The sequence below is a fragment of the Plectropomus leopardus genome, chromosome 24 (genome assembly GCF_026936395.1).
Source record: "Plectropomus leopardus strain MGB_pleo_1.0 chromosome 24, ASM2693639v1, whole genome shotgun sequence".
NCBI lineage: Eukaryota > Metazoa > Chordata > Actinopteri > Perciformes > Serranidae > Plectropomus > Plectropomus leopardus.
This window is the reverse complement of record NC_142199.1, coordinates 9,549,491-9,571,222: the sequence shown is the minus strand read 5'-3', so window position 1 is coordinate 9,571,222 and position 21,732 is coordinate 9,549,491. Positions and strand designations below refer to the sequence as shown.

At 39.5% G+C, this 21,732-nt stretch overlaps 1 protein-coding gene across 2 annotated transcripts in view; it reads left to right on the top strand.

The window, feature by feature from the left end:
* dmd (dystrophin) overlaps positions 1–21,732 on the top strand; it is a 324,760-nt gene that overhangs the window by 156,012 nt on the left and 147,016 nt on the right. Inside the window, exons 18-24 of one of the 2 annotated variants that reach the window (XM_088074779.1) lie at positions 3,258–3,377; positions 7,753–7,854; positions 12,194–12,301; positions 12,752–12,931; positions 16,297–16,466; positions 16,575–16,610; positions 19,370–19,493. In XM_088074779.1, the coding sequence (XP_087930905.1) occupies positions 3,258–3,377; positions 7,753–7,854; positions 12,194–12,301; positions 12,752–12,931; positions 16,297–16,466; positions 16,575–16,610; positions 19,370–19,493 (840 nt within the window). The remainder of the gene's footprint in view (positions 1–3,257; positions 3,378–7,752; positions 7,855–12,193; positions 12,302–12,751; positions 12,932–16,296; positions 16,467–16,574; positions 16,611–19,369; positions 19,494–21,732) is intronic. The other variant, XM_042513262.2, reaches the window with a different exon arrangement.

Here is a 21,732-nt window from a genome sequence, read left to right as displayed (position 1 = left end):
AAGACATTTTAAAGCGGCACAAGAAGAGTGATGACGCTGCAAGTTTCAAAGGGTTAATCAGCCAGGTACTTAGACATGTAGGAAATATCACACCAAGGTTGTTTAGGAGTCTCAGTTACCCTGTGAGAAATGTGCAAAGCAGTTTGTTACAGGTGAGAATACATAATTACACCACCGACAGGAAAGCTGATGATACTGCTCCTGTTTATTGCTTGAGCCCATATATTCCGTATGTTTTCATGCAGATAGAAGGAGAGCATGTTGACATGTGATAAATAAGAGGCAAGTTATGAGACAGTGGGCAAAGATGCATAAAGCTGCCTCATTCTGCATTACCTGCCACCCCATCCAAGTTCAAGTTTAATCAGTCGCGATTAGTTTTATTTATCATGTGTTATTTTTAAAAATTCCAGTTAAATCTTTTCCCACCAGTTCTTTTAACTTGTGCATTAAAAATCGTGGTATTTTAGTGGTATCATGCGGATTAACCTCCTCTTAGTGCTGCTTTTGGTTGATAACTGGCCCACGTACTTCAGTATTTTGTTCATGTTGGAGAAGAGAGGCTGTCTAAATCTTTCTAAAGCTTCCTGCTGCAAAGCATCCACACTGACACCTCTCTCCAACTATTACACAAAATACCAAAGAAATAAAATGTACTACACCACCCGGGCCTCTGCTGGGTCCGTGCCCAGTAGCCCAGTAGTCAGTAATCTATTCATGTGAGCAAGCCTTCGTTCTTTGAAAGCTAAGCACAGCAAACTGACCAAACTGTGGCTTGGGCTCTTGCACATTCAGCTATTTCCTCAAGTGCTCTTACTACAGAAGGAAAAGGCAGGTGCAAAATGCTTTGCTGACTTTCAGGGACTAGGAATATTTTTAGTTATGAAGTCTCTCCTGCTAAAATGTCCAACATGACTTCTACTGCTTCTACTGCTTACCCTAAAGCTAAAACATCAACTTTCATCTTTTCTAGTTGAGACACTTGAAGTAGCACTTCTTCCTCTCAGGACCATTTCTGCTCATCCCTTCAGCACAAGCGAGCATTGATGCTCAACATTTCAACTCAGTGCTTGATCTTCAACTTTCTTCAACTGCCTTCAGCACTTTTACTTCACTTCATTCAATGCACATCATTTATGCTATTTAGAATGCAAAACTTCGAAGCTCAATATCTAAATACCGCTCAGTATGCAGAAAGAACGGTATAACTCTAAGGGAGCTATTTTTCAATATAGGCGAAGGGTTTCAGAGATGGAGAGAAAATGTTGCAAATAGTTAAGCTGTCTGCTAACCAAACCCAAAGCTTACAGCTGCAGCTTCATGTTCGAGTTTAGGTTGTTAATGTTAGCTAGACCCTCAAATCAGTGTGTCCTCAGCCTCACTCTGATTCAATCCGCTACAGACGCTGACTGAGGCTCCATAGCCTGAGCTGCTTCCAGCAGTCCACAGCAGTGGAGAGCGTGGCAGGGACACAGAGTGAGGTGGATAGCTGGCTAATTCTTGTCTCAAAGAGAGTGAATTCACTATGTGAAACTCTTCAATGAAATAAGATTAAATAAATCAATGTGTGGTAAACAGTGTGCGACTGTATGAAGTGCGTGCATATGCCTGTGGTCGTCTGGTGGGAGAGGCTTTGGACAGAGAGGAAAGAGCTGCAGGAGGACGCTGTATTTATAAATTTTGCTTTTTAATTTTACTTTTGTTTTTAAAAAAAATGCGATAGTAATGAAGCTATTATTTTTATTGGAGATACAAAAGAAAGCTCAACTTTTTCAACTTCTATGCCAGCATGAACGGTACGTCCTAACGTGGCCTGAAGAAAAATGAACATTTGAAAATCTTTACTTCCATGATAATTGGGATGGGACTGAAAGCTACGAAACAGCTACTAGATGGTGGTCAAGTTGTTTTTCCAGCTGCTGTTTCCAAGGTCAAGGCTGAATTATCAGTTCAGTGTGAGGCTCTGCTCTGCACACGTGTTAACTCCATCTGCTCCTGTGGCAGTTTTAAAGATCTCTGACAACTAAAAAGCATCAAAGTAGCAGACTGTTTACAAACTGCTGTCAAACTCATGTGTGATTTGGAGGTTTTGGTTTCTTTTCACAGTAGGAGGCTCTGTCAAACTAGACTCAACACAGCAAACCTGAAGTGGCTCCGGCTGAGGGGAAACAACAATTAGCCACCACACAGACGCTGCTAAAATTAAACTCAGTGGAAAACACTTAGGTAGCACACTGGCTTACATTTGGGAGCACTGATGCTGAAAACAAAAACAGGTTTGGTTATGTGTTTGTTTTGGCTCTCCTGCCACTTGAAAAGGGGGAAATGGAAAATGGGCTCTGATTGGTTAAATTACCTCCAATCATATGTTGCTATACAATTTTACCCAAAGACTGAGGACAGACACCAAACACAACATGCTGACATTCACTCAGAAATCACAGGTTTGCCACAAAAGCAAACTCAATAGACTCAGGTACCATTTATTGTGTGTGTGTGTGTGTGTGTTTCACTTTTTTGTTGTTTTTGTGACCAGTTCCTCTGCTGCACTCCAGAATCTCATTTTGACTGGGATTGCAACCAGTGGAGAAATCATTTTGAGAAAATGGAAGCTTTCAGAGAAGCTTTGAAAATTGAATCCTGTTACCAGCAGTGGGGGGTTTAAACAAACACTTTAACTTCTGTGGTAGCATTTTGGTATTTTTTTCTCACAGAAAAAACTTTAATTCCAAGTGGCAATTGGTTTGATTATCATCTTGAAATTTGTTAGCATATAAATCTCATTGGTCTTGAGTTATTTAAGTTAAGTTTTTAACTCAAGAGGAGTGCTAACATATTAGTGCATTACTCAATCATCAACTAATTTTTGAATTATTATTATTTTTTTGTTTTGTTTTTTTTTGGGGGGGGGGGTACCAAAAATACACAGACATTTGCTGGATTCTGCTTCTCAGATTCTCTGTTTCATATTTTTGTAATTTCAATATCTTCAGCTTTTGGACTGTTGGTTGACAATTACTACTAATAAAAAAGATTTTTTAAAAAAAATCAATTAAAAGGCAGAATAAAAAGGTAGGTCTTCAGTTTGCTTTTGAAAATGTCTCCACCCTCTGCTGGCCTCAGGTCTTCAGGCAGGCTGTTCCACAACTCCTGTAGTCTTACAGTAAAACCAACACTGTTTACCTTTTGTTGCTAACAGCCACATTTTGTGCTCGGGTCACCATCATTAAAACTGTACCTTTGTTCCCATGTTGCAGCTCCTGCAGGAAGATCTGGAGCTGGAGCAGGTGAGGGTGAACTCTCTGACCCACATGGTGGTGGTGGTGGACGAGACCAGCGGAGACAGCGCCACTGCTGCTTTGGAGAGCAAACTTCAGGTAAGGTTGCACACTTTGATACATTGTCACATACATTAAAATCCAAGTCACATATGTTCACATTGCACACACTTTGCTGATCAAACAGTGCGTCGGGGAAACTTCGTAGAAAGGCAAATACCTTGTGGGCTCATTTTCATCTCTTTTAATAAAATATTTCTCTCCCTCTCTCAGTGGGCTCAGCACACTCTGGTTGTTTTTCTCAGGGAAAATAGATTGAACGGGAGATAGTTTTGTCTTTGGTGTTGCGCAGTAATTAGACCTTGCCAGCGAGATGGGCTTGTGCTGTATGTGTGTGTGTGTTGTAGCTTTCTGCTGATTTTGTTTACTCTAAGTTATCATCACACAGACTCCAGCCAGGAGCCAGACTTTGCTGCCTGTTTGTGCGGTTAATTCTCCACGCTTGTCTAGGCGTCTGATGTATGGGCCTTAGTTCCACTTGTTAACTCCCATACACTGCAAACAATAAAGCTGAAATCTATTAAAACTACAGCCGCTGATTTCCTCTGCTTTCTAATACACTAGCCTTAATTGCAGCACGCTGCCCTATGTTGAAGCGCCGCCACAGCATTACTGTCTTTGTCCAGGATTCAGGTGTTGGAAGGTTTCTCTCTCTGAAATTTATTGGTCGAACTGTTGATACAAGAATGTTGGATATACAAGTAGACTAGTGTCTGCAGCACTGTAGCACTTTTCAACAACAAGCTGCAGAGCTTCTCTCCTGACCTCTGATCTCGCTGTGGTAGAGACATATCCTTGTTTTGAAAACGACTTCAAGAATCATAACTGTTTGGATACTGTTATTTTTTTGGGACATCAAAATGTTCAAGATTGGGATTTAAATTTGATAAACCATCGGCATTTGTCATAGGCTTTGGACCAAGCAGCAACCTCTGCTGAAAAATGAAGCCAGTGCGTAAGAGCCAAATACTGGCCACTTGAGGCTAGTTTTAAGAGTCAGTCCCGATGGACCCCCATGTTAAAATGCCCAATTAAGCCATTTTGGTCTCTATAGCCTAATTTTCTATATCCATCTGTTCATGCAGCTAACTCTATGGGGGTGTATTTTTATGAAACTCACCCGTTAAAATGTTATTGAGGCTTAAAGTTATACATAATTAAAGGCATCACCGCTTTGAATGACAGGCGGGCACTGCTGATTCATGGCAACGATGTTTGCTGAGAAGTGTAAACACGGCGTAACCCCAGATTCACAGAATATAGATCTAACTGTATCTATTTGTTTCAGTTCATGAAAGTTTATTGTAATGTTTTGGATAAACAGAATATCGAACTATTTACAGGGTCTTTTAGTAGAACAAGACACTGAACAAACCTTTTATAGGCAACCAGTAAGTTCATATTGTTGTAATGGTTCTAAGCCTGTTTTTCCTTGGCGAAAAACCATAAAGGTGTAAATGCACTGTGCGAACAAAGCTAGCAACTAGCGCTAGAGTTTCTTCTTCATTTCTTGCCCAAACATGTCATTTCTGGGCAAAATGCCAAATTCAAGGCTTCAAAACGGGAGTCTACAAACCAATGAGTGACGTCATGTGGCTACAGCCATCATTTCTGTGCTCTTGATTTGTCTTTATGGACTCTCCAAGCTACTTTATATCTGAAGATCATTACTTTCTATTTAAATTTAGTGCAAAATTTCAACAAATGTACCAAAATCTGCAAAAAAAAAAAGAGATTCAAGTGTTTCCTTCTACTACTGTTATGTGAGTATTAGGAGTTTAAGATAAGTTGGTGTTGCTAGTTGTCAAGTGCCATTAAATGATTGCAAAAGGTGAGAGCGCAACAAGATGACATCATTATTCATGTCACAAAAGATGGAAAACATGTTGATTTTGTGTATTCATTTGAGGAAGGTTAAAGTCTCCTCATTGCTCCACACAGATCTGACACTTAAATGAACATTTTTCTGGCTTCTGTCACACCTGTACCGTGATGTATTGTTGCCTTTTAGCTCTGATCTTTTTCATGGTCACACTGACAAATGAACCCAGAGGAGTAAACCTGAATGAAAATGGACTGACGGGAAAGTTGTTGATGGGAAGATCTTGTTTTAACTTTCTGAAGATCAGGAAAAAATGTCAGCCTGCATGCTGAGAAGCATACATTTTGCCATTGTTATATAAAGTATATGACTTTTACCAATCTCTTCTATGACAGTTCACAATCAACAGATGGATCTTACAGCAATTTAGTATTTTTATGTTGTGCCACATTTATTCTTCCACTAGCACAGAGTGATGCGGTTTGTCTGCTTTGCTTTCACACCACAAATGAACCGCAGCAGAGTCAGAGAGATGTGCAACGGGGCTGAGATCAGTAACATATTAACATCGACAGTATTTTAACAGCGATGTTAGACTGCTGCCTGGATTACAGATGAAGGCTGTGCTGAAACGTCCACGCTGAGCTGCATATGATGTGAACTGTGATGGAGGGCTGCCTTAGTGGAAAATAGAAAGTCGACGCAAGAAGAAAAGGGAAAGTCATGGTGATTTTGTCTTGGGAAGTTCAATCTGTTGTCTTTTGGAAAGGTGTGAGTGAGCGAGCTGTGGTAGATTTAGGCATAGCTGGTGATACAAACGAAGAGGAAATGAAGAAATTTGGATAATTGGATGCGACTGAAGCTCTTCCTTGGGGAGAAAAGGGCTGTGGATAAAAGAAAGCTGCTCCATACTGACAGCAGATTAGCTGAAAATTAAAAACTTTAGTCAGAAATACCTTCCCGAAAAATGGAATTTGCACCAATATATGAGAATTCAATGCTGCTGGGTGTCATATTAGGAAATTACAATGCTGCATGAAAGTATAATCACACTTAACATCATTAGCGATGCAACTTTGTGCTTGACTTTCTGGAGGTTTGCTGGCGTTGTTTCCTGCAGTGTGGGTTTATTACTAAATACAAGATAACAGAGATGAATAGATGAGAGAGAGAGAGAGCAGTGTGTGTTGGAATGTGAAAATGCAAATAGAAGGTGCCTTCCCCTGTTTCTCCCTGCTGTAGAGCTGTCGCTTGATTAATTACAGGCCATTCATCTTAAGATTAACCTGCTGAGCCTCTCTCTCCAAGTCTGTCTTTACCCGCTTGTCTCTCACTTTTTTTGCATCTCATTGTCTTTTCATTTCCTCTCCTCCCTCCCCGCCCTCCCCTCTCTCTGTCACTCTGATGACTTTGTTCAGTGGACACACTGTGGGTTTTGTCTATGCCGGTTAAATGGAACGGAAGAGTGTCTCTCCCATTTTACCCTGCTAACAGCCAGCTGCCAATATGCCGATACAATGGCGTCAGGAGGAATAAACTTTTACAGCTCACAGCCTCTGTGTGTGTTTGCACGTGTGTGTTTCAGTGCACCCACATGCTTTAATGCAAATGCTGTGTTCACATATATAGGCTGGACAGAGTAATGAGCCATAACACAGTATATTAAAAACATTTTATTCATCACTGAATATTAGATTTTGAAGTTTAGATACCACAGAATTTATAGCACTGAAATATTTATTTTAGGAGGCAGAGCGTGTGCTTTTATCCCAGGGTTGGAGATGCTCCTATATGACACTGATTCGCAGATTGCTTCAAGGCCATTACCTTGCAAGGCAGCACCTCAGCTATTGATGCTCATGTTTGTTTGAATGGGAAAATTAGAGGCAAAATCTAAAGCACTTTGTCCATTAAGGTAGAGAAGTGCCACATAAGGGCAGTCTATTTAATAGGGATCTAACAATATATCAAATTCCACAATGTTGTGATAAAAAAAATGTCTTGATAGTGCCCTGTGACTGAGAAATGTGCGAAATCTGCTCCATGGTTATTTTGCTTGTATAGCTGCGATCTACTGTCTGTCTTTGTTGGAAATTGTCAAGGCTCACGGTTTGCTAATTTGCTAATATTAAATGCTTAAAAAAAATTCAAATCTCTCCAAAAATTGGGAAAAACAACAACTTGAGAGGGATCCTGGCTAATTAAAAGTGATCTAAAATACAATAATGTGTCCTTTATTTGATCTTCCGAAAACTCCAGATTGTTCATTGTTAATATTTCATTAGTCCAGTCAATGCACTCCATTCCCTTGGCTAGAATAAAGAGATATTTTGTCCCTGTCGTCTCTGAATTTCATGCCCTTCAACAATCATGATCAGCTCCGTCCCTTTGGGAGGGAGAGAAACGAGAATCAAACTGCATTTTTTGGCAGCTAAAAAAATTAAACTGGCAAGTGAAGATGTGGATCCATCAGCCTTTGAGGCAACATGATGAAAATGTTTCTGTCCCTCAGGGGAAATAATCCAAACTGATTTTTTTTGCTAATGCAGACATTAATAGATAATTTGTGTGTGTGTATGTGTGTGTGTGCAGGTGCTTGGTGACCGCTGGGCAGCCATTTGTAGATGGACAGAAGAACGCTGGATTCTGCTTCAAGAGATTTTACTGAAATGGCAGCACTTCACTAATGAACAGGTATGAGTACGAGTGAGTGTGTGTGTGTGTGTGTGTGTGTGTGTGTGTGTGTGTGTGTGTGTGTGTGTGTGTGTGTGTGTGTGTACGAGGAGCCGAGGCAGGATCACAGCAGCATTTGCTGCATGTATAATGAGATTAGATCATCCAGATCGTGTCTACTCCCACATTCTGCAGGCTTTAAGAGAACTTTAAAGCTGAAACTGACTTCATATTCATGGAGGGATAGAAACAAAAAAAGGGTAATTTGCACTGAAAAGTCTGTATCTTTGAAAGACACCACTTGATTTGACTGACTCAGACTCATGAAGTCTCATATTAACTTCAGATAAAATTGAGAACACATTTTTGCACTACACAAGAGTAAGAAATACAGTTTATACTTCACATTATATTGACATTATATTTGACGTAACTATCAACCTCAGTTGTACTTTATTTTTAGTACAAATTAGCAAACGGTAGGACGCTAACACTATAAATAAAGACACCAAATGGGGTCTGCTCACCATGAACATGTTAACAAACAAAGAAGACAATGATACTAAAGGAGAAATGATCCTAATATTAGCAAGAAATTAGCAAAAAGTAAAAGAAAATTACCTGAAAATTAGGGGGGAAAAGTCCATAAAAACATGGAAACGACCCAGCTTTTTTCTGTTTCCCCAAGACATTTATCCCAAGCCTTTTTGTAAAATAATTTCCTAAATCTACTAATTTCTTGCTCTTTCTAAAACATTTATAACCAAGTTGCTCATTGCCTTTTTCCCGTGTTTTTGAAAGAAACTGCACAAATCTGCTCAAAGGTCTCAAAGGTTTAAATTATTGTTAAAGACGTTTGAAAGCAACACACTTGAAGTGATGTCAATTCAGGTTTCAAAGGGTTAAAGGAGTACTTCACCCACAAAATGACCTTTTGTAAAAGAGCTCCTCACCCCATGTTACCTTGAATTTGTGAGTAAAGCCTAACTTTACTCTCATGCCTCCACGATGAATGAAGTATCCAATGAAGGTGAACATTCTTCATGAACTGAAGTAATCAGGGGTATTTAACAAGCTCTCACACAATTCATGCGGTAAAGTCCAAGTTTTAGTTGCTCAAATCTTCTCATACACATCCATTTTTGTAACGATGTTAAGATCCGTGGAATGCGAATGCATGTCCGGGCACACACAGAGAAAAGTGTTTTATATGTTAACGTTTTAGCAAAAATGTATGAGTTTACAGAGTCCAGAGCATATGACTGGATAAACAAGACTTGGATTATACTGTACAACTTTTATGAGAGTTTAAAAACGGATGTTTGATAAAGTTTGATGAAGAATGATTGCCCTTTTTGGATTCTTCCTTCACTGTCAAGGCATTCAAAAAAAATTAAGTCTTCTTCACGAATTCAAGGCAGCACGTGACATTGCCATCCTTTAAAAAATCATATATTTATTGGGAAAAAAAATATCATCAAACTCAAGATTGTGATATTTGTATTTCTTCACACATGATTGTAGGTCTATATCTTCATCCTGAGACCAGCGAGGACTCCACTGCTTGTTCTGCAGCATCAGTGTGTTTTTTGATCAGAATTATTAATTAGATTGCTGTTTTTTAAGACTTTCATGTCATCAAATTTTCTCTGTGCCTTATCAGCAGCTTTGCAGTTTATATTTTTAGCCACAGCTTTCATTGTAAAGGAAATTAAATGTGTCATGATATCCGATTTGCTCATGTTCTGTGATTAATAATTGAGGAAGCTAAAATCACAACATCGGATTATACACGATTAACTGATCAGCCTTAATTAAAAGCCTGAAACTGGATTTGCTTTGCCGCCCTTTGGGTCATAGTCACCCTTTGTTTACTGTAAGATTTTAAAAAAGTCAATTTAATGCTCCAACATTGGCACTACCTAAAGAGGAATCACCTCAAATATTGTTTATTATTATTTGACCTATGTCACAACACATAAGTGACACGTTAACAGATTGTTTCTTGATTTTTTTTTTGCTGAGTAACACTATAATAAAATCTATATAATATAGGTTTTGTATGTTGGGCTTTTATTGTTTGACCCTTTGAAACTTGGATTGACATCACTTTTCTTGTGCTGCTTTCAAATGCCTTACACAAATATTTAACCCTTTGAGCCCTGAGCAAATTGGTTAAATTTATTTCACAAAAATGGGAAAAAGGCAATGAGAAACTTGATAAGAAATGTTACCAGTGTGACAAATTTCAAGAAATTAGTGGATTGAATTTTTTTTTTTTTTTCAAAGGGAAAAGTGTCTAGGGGAAAAAAGAAAATAGGTAGAAAAAAGGTCCATTGTCACATATTTAAAATTATGTTAAAACATTATTATATTTTGAAGAACTGTTTGCTAGTCATTTCCATGTTTTGTTTTGTTTTTATTATTGTTTTCTTGGTTTTGATTTTTTTTTCAACTTTTTTTTCTTTTTTAATTTTTTCTTTTTACTAATTTTCATGTAATTTTCATGTATTTAATAATTTCTCTCTTAGTAGACAAGAGAGAAAATAACAATTACAAAAAAAGCTAGAGAAAAATTTAAAAAAGAAAAAAGCTAGGAAATTATTACCATATGAAAAAGAAAAAAAAACTGGGGGAAAGTGTTTTAACTATTATTTTAATTTTAAACAATGCCCATGTTTTTGAAAAGAAATGAACTACATGGAAATCAAAAGGCATTAACTTCTACTTGATCTTTCACTCTGTTGTTGATTATAGTAGGCAGTATACTGTATTATAGCAATTATGACCTTAGAAAATTGTAGTGATATTTCATTAAACTAACAATTTAATATAATGTAAACAACAATAAATCAGTAAATGTGTAGGGTTATTTTAAAAACCACTTTGTCTTTGATGGTACATTACCAACTCACATCATAAGGAACAAATCTGGCAAACTAATACTTCTACTAGAATAAATCAAAGCCTTCCAATATTATTTTTCCTAACCCTCAAAATTGCAAATTGCAACACAAAAATTATAACTTCATGCATGAATAAAATTACCATTCTTCACAAAACAAAATATAGCAAGGAAACCTTGAGCAAAATTATAAGACTTTGCCTTAGCCTATGCAGAACTTTTAGTAGTTAAGCTCGTTTGCTCAGTTTTCAAAGGGTTAAATGTCTCTGCTGTATGTATTTGCTTTGTAGCTGTAACTAATGTGTCCAAATGTGAGACTCGGGGCATCAGGGGCCCATTTGATTGAGTATGATCACCTAGTTGCACAGATAAGTACAGATTCATCATGAAATAACCTCTCCACTGTGTTTTATAATGACGTACCATTGACTGCAATGGCTCCCAGACATCCATAAGAATTTGATTAATTATTCAAAACATCAGGAAATGCATTGAATTCAATTTTCTTCTGCTCTCTGGTTAAATGCTTGTTGAACTAGCGCCCCCGGCTCTCGTTGCAAATGAACTGTCCGTGCGCTGATAACAGAAATATTCACCTTGTAATCCCGAGCAGAGGGAGAGATGCTGTCACAGACAATAGGCCTGAGGAGGATACCGCAGTCAAGAGCTGTCTGTAGCAACCGGAGACAACGGCCTCAAGTGTGCCGCCTCCCACATGATAACATGTCTTTCTCCTCCTGCTCCCTCTCTCCCTGTCTTCTTGTTCTCTTTCTCCTCCCCCTCTGCTCTCCATCCATCCTTTATCTTCTTTTTTTCATTATACCAATCTCTTCTATTTTTTATGCACCTCCTCCTCTCTCTGCTTCTCCTCTTAACTCTTGTTTCACTCCCCTTTTCTCTCCTCCTCTTTCCTTTCCTCTCGCCTCATCTCTCCTCTTCTTGTCTTTTCTTTCATCTTTTCTCCCTCTTCTCCTCTTCCCTTTCCTTATTTCATCTTTTTCTCCTCTTCCTCTCTTTTATAATATTTTCTCCTTTCCTTTATTCTCCTTATGTCCCCTCTTTTCCTCTCCTTTCTTTCCTCTCCTTTCCTCTTACCTTCTCTTCTTCTTTCCTTACTTTCTATCCTCATTGGTTCCTCCCCCTTTTTACTTCTCCTCCCCACTCTTCTCTCTTCTCCTCCTCTTTCACTCCTCTTCCTCTATTTTCACCTGTGCTTCCCTCCTCTCCTCTCCTCTCCTCTCCTCTCCTCTCCTCTCCCATATACCCTTTTTTCTCCTGTTTGTCTTTTTACTTTGGCCTCCTTTACCATCATCTACTCTTTTACTTTCCACACTTCCTGTCTTTCTTTTTGTTTCCTCTCCTCATAACTTCTCATCTTCACTCCTCTCTTCTCTTCTTCTCTTTCTTTCCTCTGTGCTTCTTTTCCTCCTTTTCTCTCTCTTCCTCTCTTCACAGTGTTTATTTGACTCCTGGCTGACTCAGAAGGAGGAGCTAGTTCGCTCCATCAAGACCTCCAACCTGAAGGACCAGGCAGAGATGGTGGCCTGTCTCCGCCGTCTCGCTGTGAGTCTCCCTGTAACGGAGAAATATATGTTAATGTCGGAAAAAAACGTGTACTCTTAAATAATAAAATGAACTCTGTGAGCCACAGTCGATCTTACATGAATATATATTTAATAACAACACAAATCAGATCACACATCAAACAGCTTTGTCTAACATCGGAGTCTAAACATCTAAGAGGTCTTTATCCTGCAGTACCTTCAGGTACCCTGAGGCCTCCTCCCATGAAGGACTCTGAGGCCTCCGAAAGTACCTAAACCATGACAATAGATGAATCAAACATTCATACAGTTATTATCATACAAAATGACATTCAGATACTTTCATATTGATTCATTTTCCATGACATGCGTTAAGTTACTTTAGTGCAAGTCCTGTACAAAAAACCACAGTAATACTTTAATCCCCGTCCTTTGTTGTTTGGGTGTATGCATGTGTATGTTCAACCAGACGGTGAAGGCAGAGCTGGAGGTGAAGCGTCCCACTATGGACAAGCTGTGCTCCATGAGTCAGGACCTGCTGTCCAGCGTCAAGAACAAAGAAGTGGCCAGCAAACTGGAGGCCAGACTGGACAGCTTCGCGCAGCGCTGGGACCGACTCATACAGAGTCTGGAGATGAGCAGCTCCCAGGTACATCACATAAACTCAGATGGGTTTCACAACTGTTATATTCGAGGTTTCAAGGATTGGTTTTAATGTATTTTGTGTGTCTGGTTGTTATGATATGGAGTATCCCGGAAGTAAACATGTCGGCATAAGGTAGAGAACCTGGTTTGGATGAGGGGAAGGGTGACATGCAGGGAAGAGGACAGAGCCGCCCTGTGTGAGTTCACGAGAGGAAACAATATCCTTTAGATCAGTGGTTGCCAACTGGTCCAGCCACAGAGTCCAGATCATTAGTTCAAGTTTTTGGTCACTGGTTCAAGGTCCATACATTAGATGAATTACTACATATTAAATTATACAAAATATAAACAACACGTGGGCTTAGAACACACAAAATGAAATACTGCAAGAATAAAGTGTAATTACTTAAAAATTTGTGTCAATCAATCAATCAATAGCTCTGCAACCAAAAAAGCATTTATTATTGCTTCAAGATCATGCAGCAACGAAAACGCTGCAGGCACAGAATGTTAATAAGTCAAACACTACCAAGAATAAAATAGTTGTTGCACTGTAAAAAAACTCTCACTCTACAACAGGAAACTGCGCTTCACATTACTTTGAAAGAAAGTGTGTTTTTTACAAACTTGACATGTTCCTGAGTCACTTTTGGTCTGTTTGGTCAGAAAGGACCCGCAACCCACTTTTGGATCACGACCCACCAGTTGGAGTCCACTGCTTTCTGTTAACAGATTTCTTCTCCATTTCTGTTGTTGTTGCTCGACACTTGCACACGTGAGATGTGACGGTTTGTCTTTGCAGTAGGCTGTTTGTCTCTTCTCCACTGTGATTGAACGGCGAAGGTGCCAAGGATGAACGTGGTATGTTTACTGAAAGTTTTTCAACACTGGGCACTGCCCAACTGGTAGCGCTCCACGGAGAATTCACGCTCAGCGTCTTGTCCCACTGCTGGCAAATTAATGGCAAATCATTAAAAAATATGAAGGAAAAAAACACTTGGCCCCTTACTTCAGCCTTTAGCTCACAGTCTGGTCCGTCAGCTTTTGTCCTCGCGGCTGAGAGTCTGCTGGGCTCTTTCTCCATCCGAGCAACTAGCTGATTGCACTTCATTTCATTCACTCAGTGTCCCAGCTCTTAATCAGTTTGTGATTAGGTAGTGGAATGAAAACCAGCAGGAAGTTGCAACTCAGGCACTGAGATGAAAAAAAGAAAAGTCTGATTAAAGAACAGGAGCTTGAACGAAAGAAGAAAGTTAGGACTAAAGCAAGAATGAGTGTCACCAAAGTCGACAAAGGCTATCAAAAAATGAACCGCTAGCCTTCTCTATAAGAAAAGTCCTATCTTATTTTCTTCTACTCCTAAATAAAATATCAGTGTGCTCTACTGGTTTACCAAACTGGTGTTTGGGTTTATAGTCCTGCAGATGACTCACTCTCGTTTTCTGTCAAATGAAATCCATGTAGCATCCAGATGCTCTGAGGTCACATTTGTCCTGCTGGATAGAGGAACACTGCTGAGATGAAACTGAGTCCTTGTAGCTGCGAGTGTTTGGCCTGAGGGACAGAGAGAAATAGATAGACCAGCCGGGTGACAGAGGTCACTGAGTACCTAGAGAGGTTAATGTTACATGCCAGTGGAGAATACTGAGGAGGGAAGGGTGAAATTAAGCCTGACACCTGTGTGTGCGAACCTTTGGTTCATACACTGTCCTGAGCAGAGACGCACTGATGAAGGAGGTGCTTCTAATCAACACTGTCACACAATTATCACTCTTCATTATCACTTTTGGGGAAATGTTTGATTGCTCAATTGTCACTTCCCCCTCCCGCTGTTCTCTCATCTCTCTCTGTAACTGCATAAACCGCTCAGTCTTTATCTCCAGTGTCATATCTGTGCTTTTAAAACTGTGACATGCTCACTGACAAGTGATAAGATAAAGACAAAGTGCTTCTGTGGTTTTGGAAATTTACTGATAAAGACACTCCACTGTAATGTTACTTTTATTCTCCCTGTGGGGAGATTCACACTGTGAATTGAGTAAGTGATTGGAATTATTTATGTTATGGGTCTGCAAAGGAACTTTTACGCCCTGAAGTGCTCCTTCACAGACAGCTCTGTCAGTACTCAAAGCTCAAAGCGGGGACTTAAAGGAATAATGCAACACTTTGATAGATACGCTTCTGTTTCAGAATTTTGAATTGGGGTTGTATGAGGTACCACATGTATGTACATACAGTAAATGCCTGTCGCACACCCCCAGTTTGGAGAAGCAGATAGGAGTACCACCACAAAAGCTAAAATGTGCTGTTGTGGATAGGGTCAGCAACAAAATGTATATTAAACCACTTAAAAAAAGTCCCACCTAAAAAAAATCTATAATAGTTTAAAGAAGTGTTTCACCAATACAAAGAGAGAACTGACAGTAGCACTTAAACACAGAATGATATCATCTATAAACACAACCTGTGCACATATAATTCACAATTAAAAAATGTATGTAGATTAATTTATGACCTGAAATAATATTAGAGTAACATGTGATTCCATTATAAACAATTTACCAAATACAACTACAGTATGTGTTAGAGTGGCTCTAACACCATCACTCTGTCACTCCCCCTCATTGTCTCTCTCTCTCTTTCTCAATTACTTGTCTATTATAATCTGTCAGATAATTAGCAGATTGACCTCTGCACGCACACGCAGTCTCCACCACTTCAGATGCGCACACACATGTTTCCATGGTAGCAAGGTTATCCAAGTATTTGTACTCGCCGCTTAACTGTCATTAGGCTCTTTTCCCGGCTGAAACCGACCCGAACACACACACACACACACACACACACACACACACACACACACACACACACACACACACACACACACACACTGTTATCCATAAAACACTGTACAATGCTCAGACTTTGAATGAGCACACACACACACACATTTTTCTCTCCTAATATCTCTCTCACTCTCTTCTGCTGTTACAATCTGTCAGAGTCACAGAAGTCCCAAGTTGCTTCTTAACCGTCTCACAGCTGTCTGAGTTCACACACCCACTGTCACACACTCATACTCACATCTGTAGCTGTCGAAACCCAAACACAAACGTCATGTCTTATATTTTGGTTGTGATAATGTATGATTGATGTGACTGATCTTTGACTCATCACCTCTCAAGGACACTGTGTCACTCTGTGTGTGTGTGTGTGTGTGTGTGTGTGTGTGTGCAGGCACCCAGACAGATGTGAGAGTGTGTTAAGTGGTGATTTGGGATCTGTATGGTTTTGACAGATCCTTGTAAACGGATACAGCGCCTGCTGCTGTGTGCAGTTTGTCTAAATGTGTATTTTGTGTGTGTGCAGCTCTCGTCAGCTGTCAGCGCGGCCCAGCAGTCCGAGCTGACCCACTCTGTCACAACGACCGTTACCAAGGTGACGACAAGGGAGAAGGTGTCAGCTGTGCGCCAGACCCGAGAGTCACCGCCACCACAGAAGAAGAGACAAGTCGTGGTGGATTCTGAACTCAGGAAAAGGTGGGCATGATTTTCTACACTGAGGAGGTGTACTCTGAATTATTATTATTATCATCATTAGTGTTATTGCATCCAAAGTTTCCTTTCTAACTTGTGTGAAATGTTCAGTTTCATGCACCCCTTTCTGTTGTCTTATCTCAGCAGGTAGGTGATGAAACACTGCAGATACTCATAATGAGTATTTGTGATAATAACGGCTGGCTTGAAATGAAACCTTTGATAATAGCGAAGTAGGGGATGAAAATCCTTCTGTGTCTTTTAGAAAGTAGTGAAGCAAGTGCCCTTAGAGAAAGATCTGTTATGCAGTGGTGGAAAGTCATATTTAACTTTAATACAACTTTGAGAAACTTTGAATATGTCCATTTTAATTTATAGTTCTACTCCAATACATTTCAGAAATACATTCTGTACTTTTAATCCACTACATTCAGTTGATAGCTATTATTACAAGTCTAAGGTCAAGACTTTACAAACAAAGCACATGATTGGCATACAAATACAAAACAGGCACCCCACAGGATTTACATATAAAAATTTCAGTTATCCATCATAAGGAAACCTAGACACGCCGGGTTCAGTAGACACTGAAGTGCTCTGATTTGCTGTGAAGCGCTGCCTGCTTTCTTTGGGCGGTCATGTTAACCAATTGACCTATCGCTGCTACAACCTGCTCGTAGACCTCCATAGAAAAGCATCAGAACTTTAGATTTTCCGACGGTTTTATTTAAATTTATGCAGTTATAACTTAAAAAATGGTCAAACGATGTGCATTTGGGTTAATGCAACACTGATATGAGAATGAAGTGTATTTTATCCTGTTCCATAAACCTCACATAAACAGAGCAAAGTGTCACCTTTGAATTAAGCCTACTCCAATGAGTTGTAGTCAAGTGCTTTGTCTGATTTCCTGACATGAAACAGGTGTTTCTCAGTTTAAAAAAAAGGAGTGCAGTGGGGGGACTCACTTAGCCAATCAGCGCCACAGAAAAGACCACTGCCATTTTCTAGCAGTTGTCAAATGTTGCGCTGGAACCAATGAAGAGTAATAAGGCCAATTGCAAGCGCTATAAACAAGATAGATGTTGTATATAAAGATCCGTTTTTGTTGTTTATATATATATGTCTTCTCAATATTGCCCAACATAGTAGTTTGTTTATGCCTCCCTCCACTTCACTCATTATGCCTTGGCAAAACAGGTACGTTGGCGTGGCGATGTATCAGTGTGGACTTAAATTGACATTAGATTCAGGCGGATACGCTGGTGCCTAGTGATTGTCTAAGGAAAATCAAATCCCTCTCCCCACGGAAATCAGTTAGAGTTGATACTACATCAGACAGAAGATGGAAACGAAATGTAACAAGTTGACAATTCTGTCTGATGTCAGGCAACCAATTCGGCTGTTCCCACTGGATGTGGTGCGGAGCTCCCTGGCTGGTGCGATCTGCAGCAACAGTTTCAGTGGCTGGTCTATTTTCTCTACGAAGCATAAGCGAATCTGGCAAGAAAACACACAGACAATCGATTCTGAACGAGAAAAAGGACTGGTTAAATCCTATGCCCATCCCTGCTGTTCACCTCGAGTTTTAGTTCTCCCAATTTTTACCCCCCATGTGATGAAATTTCAAAATCTGCCCATCCACTATATCTAACAGAAATAAATCTAACATATGAGACCCCTAGTACAGGACTGACCTCTGTCCACCTGATATGGCGTTCAGGTTTAATTCCAATGCATGGCTGTTGCTGCGTGCAATCCTCTCCCTATCTCCCCCATTTCTTATCACTCTCAAGCTTTTCTATAAGGAGAGCCCTAAAAATAATTTAAAAGAAAGACAGAAAAAGCCTAGCTGTTTGTGATTGTGTTTTTTTTTAATTACCTAGCCCACTTTTCCCACATATTTGTCAGTTTTATGTACACAGAGAGCGAGAGAGACACATATAAATACACACGTAAACACACCAGCAGACTGACAGAGACAGTGTGCCACGTATGATTAGAAACAAGCAGAAATGTGCTGCTGGTGTGAACAGCCAGACATATTGCGGTGCTTTTGACTCAAGTGTGATCGTGGTGTCAGACTGTGAAAACAGTTGTATCATGTGTAAGTCTGATAAAATAACCCTGATGATGTCATTGTGATGTTGTCGGGATTTTCTCAGCTTGGGCTTCAAGGCGACAAATTTCTAACAGAAATCCTACTCTCAAAATTGTGGGAGTTTGAGAGATTTGGGGTTAGCGGGCAGGTAGGTTCAAACAAAAAGATGCTGTTGAGTTGGATTATTGGAAATGTAAGATTTAGTGTTTTGGGTGCTTGATGCATAGGGAATAAGGCCACTCTCAAACTGACTTTAGGACTGACTTGAGCTAGTCCACGGTCTTTTTTGGAATCGTAATAATAAACATCAGTACTTTCTCAGATAAAGGATCTGAATACTTTTTCCACCACTGCGTTGCACTGGTTTTTAGTGACTACATAGATGACATTAGATGAAGGACACCTAGTTGCTAAGTGGATGGTGTGGGCGCTCCATGTACAAGGCAATGTCCTTGTCACAGTGGCCACAGTTTTTCCACCAGCTCGTGGACTTTTGCTGCTTGTCATCGCCTCTTTCTCCCCCTTTCATACTAATATTATGTATTGTCAAATAAAAGCAAAAATGTCAAAAAATAATCTTAAAGAAAGAAAAGATGGCTTAAGAAATGTATTTTTAGCCTCTATGTTAGAATACAATTTGAATTGTTAAAATGTTACAATGAACAGAAACAATAAAAGATGCAGCTTTTAAAATGTGTTTAAAAAACAACAAAAAAAAGCAGCAACAATTGTCTTTTGTGCTCAGTCATTTCAGCATAACAGATAAAATTGCCAAGTTCTTGTTTGTGTGTGTTTGTGTCCACAGGTTTGACGTGGACTTCACAGAGGTCCACAGCTACATGACCCGTGGCGAGGCCATCCTACAGAGCCCCGAGTTTTCTGTGTCACGCAAGGACGGCAGCATACAGGAGCTGTATGACAAAGTGCAGGTAAAAGCACTGTGTGTGTGTGTGTGTGTGTGTGTGTGTGTGTGTGTGTGTGTGTGTGTGTGTGTGTGCGCGCCTGAGATTCCCCGCAGAGCTTAATCTGCTAGGACCTGTGATGCTGAAATAACAAGGTACCATCACACAGTTGGATTAGAAATGAATTTTACCTTCCATATAGCAATCATGTCTGTGAGGACACTCTGAACTGTGATTATGTATACGGGACAACGCTGATGTAGCACGGCGGGCGTATAAAATGCAGCAAAGTGCCGATAATGACGGTGAAGTTTTCAAACTTCTCTGCAGCAGCTATGCGTGTCGACTTATTGGATTTGACCTCTAAATGGAAACACAAACATGATAAAAAACAGAAAAATGAAAGAATCTTACTGCTGCACCAGTTTTTGCTTCATGTAGCTAATAATTAAATACAGCAAACAACATGGTATAATGTAACAAATAGGAGGTCCCCTCACATAGCTGAGAGCAATAGTTCAGCATTTTGGGAAACATGTTTTTTTGCTCTCATGACAAGAATAAAATGAGAAAATCATCACCAATCATATATCTGTACGCTAATTATGAAGCTAGAGCCACCTGATGTTTAGTTTGACTTAGCTTGTTATATTGTGCATTCACAGCTCATTCATGCTTCTGTCTTGCTGCTGTTCGGATGTCCCATGTTTTTGTGACTAAATGATGGATAAGAGCAACAGTTTTTGCAATTTGGTCATGTTTGCAGGTTTAGTGTACTTTCACTAAAAGTGCAGACAGACATGGATTGACATTAAAGTGCCTAACAACATTATGGAAAGGATCCCTACAGAGACAGACCCTTTTGTTAGAGAGCCAGATCCTTTTGTTGAGGTATGTCCAAAGTCTGGCCCAGGGGCCAATTGTGGCCCTCAGACCAATATTAAGCGTTCCTCGGCTTGTTTTCCAAAATATACAATATGATTAACACAGTATTAGTAAGTCATCCTTCTCCATTTACCTCACAATGGCGGGACAATCATACAGTTTGTAGACTTGCACCAAGTAGGAGCCAAGAAGGCAAAACGAATGTATTTAACAAGCAAATGAACAATTACACCACAAATAACCTGCAAGGTAGCAGACATGGCCACGGCCAAGAAGCATAAAGTCGGCATTAAGGACTGTTGCTTTCAAGAGCAGAGGAAAGTTGTATACTGTTTTGCTGAAAGATGAAAAAGTTGTATTTGTGTCATTTGTATGTGATTTTTATTTATTCATTCTAAATAACCTGCATGATGCAAGAAGCAACTGGCCACCAGGTATTTTCACATTATCTAATTTGGCCCCGATTCAAAAAAAGTTTGGATAGCTTGCTTCTGTCAAACCAGAAACAGCCCAGAAATTGCTATTGCTGCTATTCACCAGACTCCATTTAAATAAAAACTGAAGGAGCATAAATGCCCTGAGCTGTTACATTTCAGCCTGTTTTGCTATTGCCAGCTGCAGCAGGCTCATTCAATACTGGATCATTTTCAAAATTTGGTGTGCCCATTAGTCATTTAGAAAAATAAAACATAGAAAAATAGGGTCAGGGTTGAATAATACAAAATTTTGAAAGTAATCACATTAGGAATACTGACAGAACTATAGCTTCACGTTCAATTCAAACACCAGATAGCAATTTCTGTAAAGTACATTCAATTATATAAATACATTCCTTATAAATTACAAACACTTCTGAGCAGATAACGCTTACAGAGTATGGATGCAGGCTTTGCTAATGATAACAATTAAAGTAGATTAGGCACAAAACAAACTGTGTGAATGTTAGTCAGCATTTATAAATGTGCTAACAAATCATTCATAATAAATGAGTTAAAAACACATCCAACGCAACCGCCATAAACAATGTATGAAGCTTTTAAGCACTGTTTGTGAACAAAATATAAACCTTAACTTCTAGCATTACAAGTGATGCACACATCTTGGTTAAATATGCAAAATGATGAATTTTAGGTAGGCAGATTCTTCAACATCTCCTCTGATCTTGGCTGCCTCTGCAGCTTTGCTGTCAGATCGTCTCTCTCTGCGGCAGCATATAAAAGAAACAATTAAATTCATTCAGAGCACAGTATTAGACGGCAAAATAAGTCTTCATTTTATTCTATTCACACGCTAAAGCTGTTGGATCTTTCTTCTTTAAACCACGAAACACACAATTTGATACCTTCAACTTTTTCTTTTCACATTGTACAAACCATTACTT